The sequence below is a fragment of the Dermacentor variabilis genome, chromosome 6 (genome assembly GCF_050947875.1).
Source record: "Dermacentor variabilis isolate Ectoservices chromosome 6, ASM5094787v1, whole genome shotgun sequence".
Classification (NCBI taxonomy): domain Eukaryota; kingdom Metazoa; phylum Arthropoda; class Arachnida; order Ixodida; family Ixodidae; genus Dermacentor; species Dermacentor variabilis.
The window spans coordinates 43,646,602-43,659,655 of NC_134573.1; the positions used below are offsets into that span (position 1 = coordinate 43,646,602).

A 13,054-nucleotide genomic window follows, 5' to 3' on the forward strand; every position below is an offset into this window, starting at 1 on the left:
CGCTACAACGGACAGAGATTAAATCGTTCCACCAGTTGATAATCGAACGATTTCATGCCTTAAGACTTGTACGTGTTCAAAAAGCCGACGGTCGGTTTCGCCTCACGCGATTGGCCTAGATTGGCCTAGGCCGTGATATCGGCGCGGCCTGTACAATCGCTTGAAGTGAAGCCGAACGTCGGCTTTTCGAACGCGCACAAGATAGCGGCCCAGTCGTTGGGCGCGGCTGATTATAATAGAGAGTTTTAGAATAGGGGCCCCAATAGTTTGGGGCCCCAAAGAGCTTTGCGGGTGTTAGCGTTGGGGCACGTAGGAGGGAAAGCTTTAGAATAGGGTTTTACGTCTGCGGAGAGCGTCTTGCGCTGACAGTGCCACTACGGCGTCAAAGAAAAGCTATTAGAAATAATTAAATAATATATACCATTTTATGATAGGAATAATAATTTTGAATTTCGTGTATTCGCATTTAATTCCAATTTAGAGGTTATTCTATTAGCAGCAAACAATTATTTGCGCTTAGTTCTGAGCAAACCAACTTTACTAGCCTTCGCCAGCCAAGCTTAGCCGTGTTAGGTAGGCCTACGAGCCATAAAATCCACAATCGAATTCAAAATTAGCGGCGTCTAATGAGTCAATCTTCATAACACACGCTAGTTGAGAGAAAGCGATAACCGCAGTCACTTCTCCTAGCTTGCGAACCTTACGCGTTACCGCGAATCGAACCCACTTTGGTGCTAGGCTAGAGCCGTCGCTTCGATGGGTGCCGCCATGTTTGCCGACGCAAAACTTTTGGGGCCGCTATTTGGGCGCCCGCTAAATCGGTGAAATAGCGTTCCCAACGCAAAACCCAAAGTCAGTTTGCGTCTTGCGCATGCGCAGTGGCTTCGACGCTATTTCTTTGGGGCCCCAAAACGTTTGGGGCCCCTATTCTAAAACTCTCTAATATTGAAACGTGTACTTCTTTGTCTTTATCGGCCGACACGTTTCACCGCCTAACAAATGTTATCGTACAGCGCAGGACGTGCCTGCATGTATCGGAAGTTTGTGGAATTTTATCGATGCTTCCATCCGCTGTCTGTGACCGAACCTTAGATAGTCTGATCGCATGCGTTCGCGACGCGAATAATGTAGAACCTTGTGGAAGGCACGCGGGTCCCAGCGATTACTCTGGAACATTCCACGACGGATGTATAAAAGCCGACGCACTTGACCCGCTGATCAGATTTTCGACGATCGCCGACTATGTTCGCCGCTGTTGCCGTTCTTTGAGTGTAGTCTGTTTTTGAGGGCACTAGTTCGCCCAATAAAACGCTAGTTTCGTCTTTCTCAGTTTGGCTACTTTCTTCAGTCACTACCACGTGACAAAACTTTATCCGGAACTCCCGCTCACCTGGAGATTAAATGTGACAAGCTGATTGTGTTTTCGAACACGGATATAGCGGTCCCAAAAAATCTAGGCATGATGAAAGTTGCGCAAGCGGACAGTTTGTTGGGGCGTGAACTGCCCAGCGTCACACGTTATCCGCAACGCGAGCGTGTGGTGAACCCCGCGCTTTTTCTCCTACAGGGCGTACCGAGAAGGCACGAAAGGCAACTGTCGTTGTCCAAGCAAGGGTATATGTAGTGTGAAGAAGAAGACGCGCCTCGCGGCACAGCCGCATCGCCAACGCGCGGCTCGTCTCGCCTCGCGCTGTTGATTGCTGGCGTCCGTTTGGACAGTGCTTCGGGCTGCTTCGCCGTTCCCGGTTGCTGTGCCTTTACATTAGGAGCCGCCAATAAACCTTTTCTCAGTAGTAAAGAAAAGCATTACCTATGTGGTCACTCTACTAAGGAAGAAAATTTAGCTTGAGCTCTTTTTAATGGAATTTCCAGCTTTGAAGTCGAATGTGCCAGTGCCCTCTTTCAAAAGTGGAGGGGAGGGCAAATGACATACTTTGTCCCCTCCCCACTTCTCACAATGGGAGGGGGGGCAAGTGCCCCTTTGCACCCCCCCCCCCGGTAGATGCGCCTATGAGAGAGACAGAGATACATTCTTTGAGTGATGCAGGAGAGATTAGCCTGGCCGCACCCCGATTGGACGTCCTGCCATAAAATCAATAACTCTCCCCCTTCCTACTCTCTTCATTTCCCTAACTCCTTTCGAACCCATTCACCGCAGTCTGAATTAATATCGCCTTGGCTCTCTAAAGCTTCTGAATTCTCAGTGCTCGACTCGTCCATTTGGGGCTGAGGTGCGTCATAGTCAAGCGTTTCTCTGCTTCCTTGCCGAAGTGCGAATACTGTTTTCTTTGTCAAAATTTCGCCTTTAGCATAGTTCTACAGTAGTTCCTCTCGAAATATCTTCCTCTGTCAAGATTAATTGGGTATTTCATGCTCCACCTCGGCATCGGCATTTACTTGCACGCCGCCGTCTTTTCCGCCCAGTACCAGCCATCGCCGCCTCGTACAACTCCTTCGTCGAGAGAGCGAGTGCAGCGCCAGTGCGCGGAGTCGCGGCTCGTCGGCGCGCGCGTTCTCCTCCAGCAGGTGCAACGGGTGCACCTACGTGTTCGCGCGCCACGCACTCCGCTCCACGCCATTTCCCCTCGCCAACATGGCGTCACAGCGATGAAGGTCCGGTGGCAGGCAGCGAGCTGCCCGTCGTCGCCGACGGCTCGGCCCTGGTGAAGTGGTGCGTGCGCGAAAGCCATCAGCCGAGCGGTGGGGCGGTGTATCGCCGCGACGGATGCGTCGTCGCGCACCGCCGTCGCCATGGAATGCAGCGCCGACGTGGTTCTGCATGTGCGCGACATGGACGCGCTGCACTGCTGCCTCGATCGCATCCGGACCCTTTTCAACGTGCGGCCCGAGATCGTGAGCGTGGACGATGCGGTGTACAGCGCGCCCGACCCGGGCCTCGCCACAGGATACCCGCCGGCCGCCGGCCACAGCGTGCGGCTCAAGCTCTGGGTGGATACGGCCAGCAAGCCGTCGGCGCTCAAGGCTTCCAAGGTGAGCGGCCCGAGCCGGACGTCAACACCGGCCCGCCTACCGCGCTGCTCGCCTCGAACCAACGCGTTCTTGCGAAATCCGAATGGTGTTCGACCGACGGCTCTGTCGAGATGATTGCTCGAAGGAAAACATAATAACAATAATAATAAGCGCTCGTTTACGCTGGAGCATCGCTAAAACCCGTTACAGTCGGTGGTTCGGTATCGCGCCGGACGAGCGGTCGTTTTGCCACTCGGAGAAACAGGTGGGCCGAAGCGGTGAAGCACCTCTCGCGAAGCTGTTCGTCTTCTTTATTGCGTCTGTGCGCCCGTGTTTGTTTTTTGCATTTCGTTAGTGTACCATCCCGTCCGCATTGTGCTTAGTGGTTTCGGCGGCTGGAAGGCGCGCTGATAGATGCCCGCGCCACCGTCGTCACGTCGCCCACTGGACAGTTTTCAATTATTGCGGTTTCCGTGGAGGAAAACGGAAACTGGGCAGTTTCTGCGCGGTAGCCGCTCTCGGCGGTCGCTCCGCGAGCCGGTTGTTTGTTTGGACGGGCGGGTTATTTTATGGCCTTTCTTTTCTCCCACCCGACTCGCCTCGGGCACAAGCGGCCGGTTGTGTACGCTGCCGTTCTTCCATGTCCTGGCGGCTGTCCGAACGACACATCCGTTGTTGCGACTAGCGAGCATTAGCGCCTGTCTCTCTGGCCAGCCAAATGAGTGAGCGGGAACTGCGAGCAGACGTTCTCTGATGCGAGTAGTGTAAAGGGAAGCGGCGAATGAAGAAACATATCCTGAAAGCAGCAGTGTTTCAACGCGCGCTTGAGCAATACGTGAATGGGACGAGTGTGTGCTGTATGTATTCGTGTCGCCGGTTGGCGTATTGCGCAACAACTGGTGTATTTTACGATATCGGGTATACTGTGGATGTGTCAGGTTTCGTTTTGAAATGAGAAATTGTTTCTCCTGTCGAGTTCTCTTCGTTTTCCTGCTCTACATGTGTGCCTGCCGACGTCTACGTATTGACGAGTTCCTGAAACCTGTCTGCAAGTTGTGTGTCGGTCTAGTCCTTGTCTTTTTTGTTGTTGTTGTTGTTTAGCATCTGGTCAAGAACCGGAACCATGGGAACCAACGACGTTTGCGCACGACCAACTGCGCGTTTCCTTCGGCCTTTGGCGTCGGCGCGCGCGGAATTCCCGGCTGCCGATTTAAAAGTTTGGACGAGTAGTGCGTTGGCGCGCGACCTCAGTGGTGCTTGCGGGTCGCTCAAGCGGTCGTCGCAGCGACCACCGATTACTCGGTCGAGCCTTTCCTCCGCAGCTTGTCGACTGCTTATGTTATGGACGTATCGAGTGGGCAACACAGAAATCGTAGGTTAATTAGATGGGGTTGGCGTGGCTTTCCCCATTTTTTCCCATCAAGGACGTGAAAACAGCGAACACGTTTAGTTCAAGGCATCTCGAAGATGGCAGATCGAAGATCTGGAGGAAGGCTTTAAAAAAAAAAAAAAAAAAGAAAGACAGACGACAGCGAGGGAAGCCCCCCGTCCACGTGTCATAATTTTATTCGTATATATATATATATATATATATATATATATATATATATATATATACCAGTATTACATTATATATTTATTGAACCCGCCGTGGTTGCTCAGTGGCTATGGTGTTGGGCTGCTGAGCACGAGGTCGCGGGATCAAACCCCGGCCACGGCGGCTGCATTTCGAGGGGGGCGAAAAGACCCGTGTACTTAGATTTAGGTGCACATTAAAGAACCCCAGTTGGTATAAATTTCCGGAGTCCTCCACTACGGCGGCCCTCATGATCAGAAAGTGGTTTTGGCACGTAAAACCCCATAATTTAATTTCTTAAATTGTTTTAATGGGCAAATGGAAAAGATTTAGCGAGAAGTAGAAATTAGCTTGCGGTTGCAACTCCAGTGATAAGAGAAAAAAGGAAAGAAAGAACTTTTTTTTTAATCTTTTCTTTGTCTTCTGGGGGGGGGGGGGGATTAGTGGCGCACGAGGAATCAAAGCTGAACGGTACAGCAAACCGAGATATTACGACGTCCGTTGATTGACCGTGTTCGGTGAACCGGTGACAACCTAAGATTTAGTGCAAGCCACACACACATAACCGCATCGCCCTGGTGCGCCAAAGCATATGGAATTCCTAAAATCTGCCCATATTTTAAAGATCTTCGTCTCCGTCGTGACGTCACAGAAATTAGCGGACGTAATCGGTTGGCGCATGCATACCTTCTCATTGAATTGAACAGCGTTTTATTTCCCAGCGCATTCTTAGGTTAACACCTGTGTGATTGCAACTGTACGACTTCGTTATCCGCACCCATGTCACCACGGTGCTGCAAAAGTAGGGTTGCCGTGGCTTTCCCTTTTTCTTCCATCATGGACGGGGAAACATCGAGTGCGTTTAGTTGAAGGTGTTCCGGCTGCACATTAAAAGATCGGTGACGTTCGAGCTTCTCGAAATATCCTAACTGCATAGCTTGTCTTCGATGTTGGCACATATCGAAGACACTCTCAATCAATGGCTCTCGTGGCCATTGATTGATTGTGATCCAGCAAATCAAGCAATATTTGAAAGCGCTGGTAGGTGTGCGCGTACGTTTGAGCGAAAACTGTGGTTTAGTGCTATGGCTTAGACGTGGCGTGTCAAAAACAGACTTCAGTCGCCCTGGGATGCCTTGGCATACATATATTTAAGGCGCCTTTCAATGAAGGTGATATTAATTTGTGTTAATTAGTAAACTGCGTTTCTGCAGTAGAACGGCCACTACTAGGAATAGATAGCGTGTTGTAATACGGAAGAGATGAAAAAAAAAAAAAAAGCCCGGGTGGCATTGTTTCCAAGTTTCTGCACCAGCCCAGGTACTGCACAGCATCAGGAACTTTGGTGCCGTCTGTCAGGCTTCGTTAAATGCGTATCGGTAGAGCAGTACATTGCGTTGTAACGGAACCGGGGACTCCGCCCATGGCGACGTTCAAGAACGTTTCCCGTGCCGATGTGGCCCCACTGCGGGGAGCCGTGGCATCTGTGACGTCGCACTGACGCACCGGCGCTGAAGTTTCGGTGGGAAATTTAAAAGAGCGAGATAGAGAGAGGGAGAGTTGCTCTGCCTTCGTTTTCTTTAGCAATGCCTTTTCATTAGCAAGCCAAATGAACGAAAACACAGTTTAGACAGAATGCTACAGACTGTGTCATCCGCATACGACACGTTCAGACACTCTGGGTGGCACGCGTTGTTTTGATAAGTGGGACCGGACGGGGGGGGGGGGGGAGGCGATATTGACGATAACGGTATATATGTACGACTAAAATGACGGCACGTGGACGGGGCGCTTCCCTCGCTGTTGCCTGACTGCGGCGAACTGACCGCGCGATCTGTTCATGCGATGACTCATTCTGTCAATGGTTCGAAACGCTTTATTGTTTCTTTCTTTTTGAGGCGGCAAGCATTCGCGCGTTTACAGCTGCTGCGTTTACGGCGCGAAGGTCGCAATTAACGCGGGCGATACTTCACGACCGCCTTTGTTTCGTTCTATTTATTTATTTATTTATTTATTTCACATACTGTCAATCCCTCATGGGATTATAACAGGAAGGGCAAGTACATATGGTAGTATTTGCGAACAAGTGTATATATAGATTATATAATCATAAGTGTGTTATTGCAAAGGTTTTAGTTTCACTAAACAAAAGAATGAAGCAGTTCATCACAAATGCAATATTTGGGTACAATATACTATAACAAGGAAGAATCTGAGGAAACAAGAAACCAAACACGAAAAAAGAAAAAGAAACACCTGAAATCACCTGTGATATACAATACCTAATGAACATGACAAACAGTATGCAGTCATGCGTATGATGCATCATACAAAAGGAACACTCATAGATTAAAGTGTTAGGCTATGAAGATCGGTAACAAACCTGACTATGTAAGTCAGAGCTGTAAGGCAAGAAGGTGTTCTTCCACTGAATTAGCAAATGTATCTAATGAGGAGCTGTTACTAATGGATTCACTCAGTTGATTCCATTCTCTTATCGCTAAAGGAAAGAATGAATTCTTAAAGCAATCGGTATGAAAAGAATGCTCATTGAGTGTTTGTGTGTTCTTATGCCGCGTTGGCCGTGTTTCATTTCTGGAGATGTATCTAGAGGTATCAATCTTAAGCTTGTTGTGTAACAGCTGGTACATAAGTTTAGAACGGGCTAGTACAGCTCGGTTTTGTACTGTTAGGATTCCGGCTTTGTTAAGTAGTTCGGTGGGCGAGTCTGTTAATTTATGTTTATTGTATATGTACCGTAGAGCTTTCCTTTGTACACCTTCTAGTTTTTTAATTAGTTGTTTAGTATGTGGAAACCAGATAACATTTGCGTACTCAAGGACTGACCTGACGAAAGTTTTGTAAGCAAGAAGTTTTGTATCGGGTGGTGCTAGTCGGAGGTGTCTTCCAAGAAAGAAAAGGCGTTTCATTGCAGTTGCTGTAACATTATTTATATGGGAGTTCCATCTGAAGTCATGTGTTAACGTTAATCCGAGGTACTTGTGTTCATGAACTCGTATTAGTGGCACGTCGTTAACGGTATACATAAAGCTCGAGTTATTTTTTTTTCTGGTGATTGAAAGAACAGCAGATTTCTTAGTATTGATGGTCATCTGCCAGTGGGCGCACCAGTTAGACACAGCTTTCAAGTCGTTGTTTAATGTTATATGGTCATCATATGAGTTAATATTTCGATAAAGGATGCAGTCGTCTGCAAATAGCCTAATGTTTCCTGTGATTTTTGCGGGTAGGTCATTAATAAAAATTAGAAATAAAAGGGGAGCCAGAACGCTTCCTTGGGGGACTCCCGATGTTACCCGGGCTGTCTGGGAAATCTGTCCATTCACTTCCACAAACTGGGTACGGTTAGTAAGATAGTCGCAAATCCAGTCAATTATGGGGCCTGTACCTAATGTAGCCTGAAGTTTCCTTATGAGCTTTTTGTGTGATACCCGATCAAATGCCTTCGAGAAATCGAGTAGGATGAGGTCTGTTTGTCTGTGTTGGTCGATATTAAATGATATGTCGTGGGTTAGTTCCAGTAGTTGAGTGACTGTAGAAAGGCCTCTGCGAAAGCCATGTTGATATGGTGATATGATACTCTCCTGGTCTAAGAAAACGGTTATGTGTTTTAGTATGATGTGTTCTAGAAGTTTGCACACGGTACTCGTAAGTGAAATCGGCCGAAAGTTGGACGGGTCGTCTTTGGAGCCTGACTTATGTATTGGGACAACTTTTGCGGATTTCCAGTCCTGTGGAAGAACAGATGATGATAATGATTTGTTAAATATTATACAAAGGTACTTCGTCATCCATTCTGCGTATCGTTTCAAGAAAGCGTTGGGTATTTTATCCGGGCCTGGCCCTTTTTTTGTGTCCAGGTTTAGGAGAAGGTTCAGTACTCCGGCCTCCGTGACGGTGAGGGGGCTTAGTGTGCTGTTAACGGTGATGTCAATTTGGGGTAGTTTCCCATCGTCAGATGTGAAGATAGAAGAAAAGTAGTTATTTAGTGAATTAGCGGTTTGTTTGCTAGTTTCGGGTGACACTTGGGGATCGCTTGATGCCTTAGGATTAAGGTAGTTCCAGAATTTGCTCGGTGAATTTCTTAGAAATCCTTGAAGTGTGTTTGTGTAAAAGTTTGACTTCGCTGTCTTTATTTTAGATTTCATGTCTTGGATAGCCAGAGTAAGATTACTTCGAGATGAAGGTATAGGTGCTATTTTCATTGATTTTTTCAGACGTTTGACTTTACGTTTGGCATGAATGATGTCACGTGAGATCCAGGGATTGTGCTTTCTCGTTTTTTTAACTTTAGAAGGTACATACTTAGAAATACAATGAAACATAATTTTTTTTTTGCTTTCTTATATGTCATTCTCGTTCTCACGGTCCACATGTCGGGATACTTCAGTGGCTCGGTCAAGGTCAGATGGAGCGATATCGGTTACGAAAAGGTGCGACGGGGCAGGATAGGCCTGCTAGCTGCGTCGAGTGCGGTGAGAATGCACCGACTCACGTGACGGTCCTTTCTCGTCGTGTTTAGCAGCAGCGCTGCGATGGGAGTTTTTACTAATTGTGTTTGAATAGCCATGTTTCCTTATCGCGTCGAATACGGATATATTTGAGAGAAATGCCCTTCCAACATCGAATATTTCGTTATTTCTAAACGGAAGTAAAATATAAGGTTACGCATCAAGTACGCTCGGTGAGTCAGATGCTTAGTCATAATATCTGACGCATATAATGCCAGCGCCGTGTCGTCGTTTTATCTTTTCTTTTGTCCCCGTCTTGTGTTGCGCTGTAACGAAGCTTACTATGAATCCCAACCAACTGGCCCAACTTGCCGTCTTGATGCAGCATATGATGCCGTTCACAGCTGGCGTCCAGTCAACCGAAGAGCTTGGAAATGAACAACAACAACAACAACAAAAAGCTCAGAAAGGCCGTACATCTGGCGCACCATGCGAACGAAAGCAGCAAAGTACATGTGAACGGCACTTCACTTAACTTAAAAAGGAGCCGAGTATGCAAATGCGGTATACCCCACATATAGTGCTAAATGAATTAAAATGCGGTGAGACTGGCTAAATAATGAATTGTAGCGCACCTATCGCGAATAAAAATTCGTAGGCTAAAAGGAAGGCGTCGTCATTGGAACAGAGGTTGCCTGCTCGATGCGGGAATCGCTCCAGAAATTGTTTCCATTCGCGACTATATATTGCGCTGCTCCCCAGCATGCAGCGTGCAGACAGTCGAGCACCACTTGCGTCGGTCTTTTTTTTTTTTTTTTCCACGCAGACTCCATTAAGTGTTTCTATCCCTTACATTCGAATCGAATAATCCGTGCTATTCGATTTGTTTTCGAAATTTCGAATATTCTCTTACACCCAACTTTCTTTGCTCCACGCGCTCGTAAACTTATCTGTAAAACTCTGAGTGAAACATGGCATGCAGTTTTGTCCTTTGGGGGGGGGGGGAGGGAAATGTTTATTCGATTTCTTTTGGGGGGGGGGGGCTACATCATATCGGTCAGACTGGAAGATGCGCGAACATTGTACTAAGGGAGCGCCTTTATGTGCGTTGTCACGACTATGGATGTCTGTCATCCGATTTTTGAAAGCTCTGTTGTGCTCTCAGACACTGTGAAAAGCTCTCGCGCGAATCAATGGAGGCTTGTCGCATTAGAAAGAAAGGCTTATGTATGTGTTAGCCAGCCACCCGTTTCACTGCGAGATAACGAGGTTGCCCTATTGGGTGGCGATTCAGTGGTGAAGCCACTGACTTGCCTCGTGCCGTCCAGTCATTTGTTACGTTGGTTATTCAGCCGTGACATGTGTGTCACCGTCGAAACATGCGCGTTCTGTGATGTGAACGTTGTTTGTGATGGTGTATCCTTGGTGTATCCGCGTGTGCCGGGGGGGGGGGGGGGGGAGCGGGTTATGTGATGCGTGTTGTATATTGGTTGTTTGCTTCCAATAAACTTAATTTGTTAGTCGGCGCCGTATTGTCCGTGTCTGTCACGTGGTAGCTACCATGAAGTTTCACGAACGCTCCCAATTTTCCATCTTATTGAAAACTCTGCAGGCGAGCTTAAAGGGGCTCTGTAAAGCTGAATTGGTGACTCATGCTTCGGGAATGCAAAAAAAAAAAAAAAACAAACGCGTGTCCTGTCGCGAGTGGCACCTCGGTACGCTAGCAAAGACGCAAACGCGAATGACGTTGCTTGAAATTCCCGTGCTAGCCCTTCGTGACGCCAGAGAAGCGTTAGTATAACAGGTCAGTGACCTGCTACACTAACGATGCTTTTACCTGACCAGATGGTGTTCTGTCTCGGTGGTATTAGCTAGTGTATTTTGCAGGTAACGAATAGAGATGAATTTAGAGCGGTACGAAAGGAAGGCGAGAGCCTTGGACGCGTACGACGATGAAGACAGAGGGTGTGAAGTAATGCAGCATTTATAATGAGATGCACCCCCCGCAGCCGGGAGTTTAGCTCCTTCCTGCGCAGGAATGCATGCATAATGCACGATCTGCCCTGCTACTGAGGGTAGAGTGTGGCTGTACGTTTTCCAGTATAGTGTGCGTCTCCAGTTAGCGGTACATTGCCGATTCTGAATGGAGAATTAGCCAACGTATGTGCTAACATAAAAAATAGAGAAAAAGAAACAAAAAACGAAAAAATTAACGTGGTGCCCTTTTTCTCTTTCGTCCCAAAAGATAAGGCCATGAATTGCAATCTTGCTATAGCGATTGGCGCAGAAACTATTAAAATTGAACCTCTAGTGAAAAAGCTTGGGAGTAATTTTTCACGGAAACACGCTGTGGAACAGCCAGGCTGAGATTGCTCACGCTAAACTCTCCCGCATACCGCAGGTGTCTTATCGTGCTTGCGTTCTCTCTTCCTGCAAAGCATGAAACTCTACTATATAATTCTCTCTTTTTATCTACACTAAGTTATTGCTCTCCGGTATGGGGTATCAAAGCGGAAATGAACTTTCTTTAATGGCGTTTTACGTGCCAAAACCACTTTCTGATTCTGCGGTACGCCGTAGTGGGGGACTCCGGAAATTTGGACCACCTGAGGTTCTTTAAGGTGCACCTAAATCTAAGCACACGGGTGTTTTCGCATTTCGCCCCCATCGAAATGCGGCCGCCGTGGTTGGGATACGATCCCGCGGGAGAGAGAGAGAGTAAAACATCTTTATTAATAATATTTGAATGGCGAGAGCAGTGTGGGAGGAACCCTCAGTCCAGGATCCCTAAGATGATTCCGGCGATGTTTCGAGCCCGTTGTATCACAGCTCGGAGGACCTCGGGAGGTCCGTCGCGGAGGGCATCGTCCCACAGCTCTTTGTTGCAGAGGGGATAAAGGAGAGTTGGCAAGGGAGGAAAGAGGTTTGCAGTGCACTCAATCGTGACGCGGAAGATTGCGGGCGAGCTGCCACAGCCAGGGCAACGATCTGTATAACAGTGTGGGTGGAATTTATTGGGAGACACAAGATTAGGAAAAGTTGCGGTTTGTAACTGGCGTAATGCCACTGCTTCCTCCCGCGAGAAGGACGGCGGTGGTGCGGCGTGGGTGCGACGAATGCGTGTATAATGACGGAGTATGTCTTTGTAACGGAGCAAGGGATCCCCCCACTCTGAACTAGTCGCCTCACCACGCCGAGTCGCCCGGAGGGAAATTTCTCGGGCAACCGCATGTGCGCGTTCGTTACCCGGCAGCGAGGTATGACCAGGGGTCCAGAGTAAGTGGATGCGGGGAGATGTGGTTGGTGTATTTTGCGGGATCTGTTTGAGAATTTGGTGCGCCGATCTCGGGATGCCATGTCCTGATAGGAACGCCCGGCATGCCTGTTGCGAGTCCGTCAATATATACACTTCCTCAGGAACGCGGATGACGTATCGAATTGCAAGAGCAACACCGATAATTTCTCCGTAAGCGGCATTTGTTCGGCGCATTGCAGCAGTCTCTCTCAGGGATTCGGTGCCAACTACCGAGGTATAGCTCTCTTGAGTGCGTGATGTGTCCGTGTATAAAGTATGTGTTTCCGGGATGTTTGCAAGCATGCGGCCAATGTATCGTACACGGGCTTTGCGCCGCCCTTTGTCATGCTCGGGGTGCATATTTCGTGGCAATGGATGAATACTTAGTGCTTGGCGTATCGCTGACGACAAGATCGTTGGACGGGTTTCAGACTCAAGGGGTGGGACAGAGTATCCTAGCCGTGTGAGAAGATGGCGGCCAGTAGGAGTGAGTAGGAGGCGCTGGCGATCGCTCACCCAATGTGCATCTAGCAGCTCGCCTAGTGTGTTATGTATCCCTAAGTTAAGCAGACGGTGTGTGGAAGTATAATTCGGGAGACCATGGGCCAGCTTCGTCGCTTTGCGAATCATTGCGTCTATACGAAGTTGCTGCGCTTGGGTCAACCGCTGGAATGGGAGATGGTATGTAAGGCTGCTGATCACGCATGCCTTCACCAAGCGCAGCACGCCCTCTTCTCGAAG

General features: G+C 48.3%; 1 protein-coding gene across 1 annotated transcript in view; it reads left to right on the forward strand.

Moving 5' to 3' along the window:
* The first annotated feature begins 2,588 nt into the window (after positions 1-2,588).
* Positions 2,589-13,054, forward strand: part of LOC142584766 (uncharacterized) — a 131,665-nt gene continuing 121,199 nt past the window's right edge. Inside the window, exon 1 of the mRNA XM_075695002.1 lies at positions 2,589-2,991. Within this exon, the coding sequence (XP_075551117.1) occupies positions 2,752-2,991 (240 nt within the window). The 5' untranslated portion in view covers positions 2,589-2,751. The remainder of the gene's footprint in view (positions 2,992-13,054) is intronic.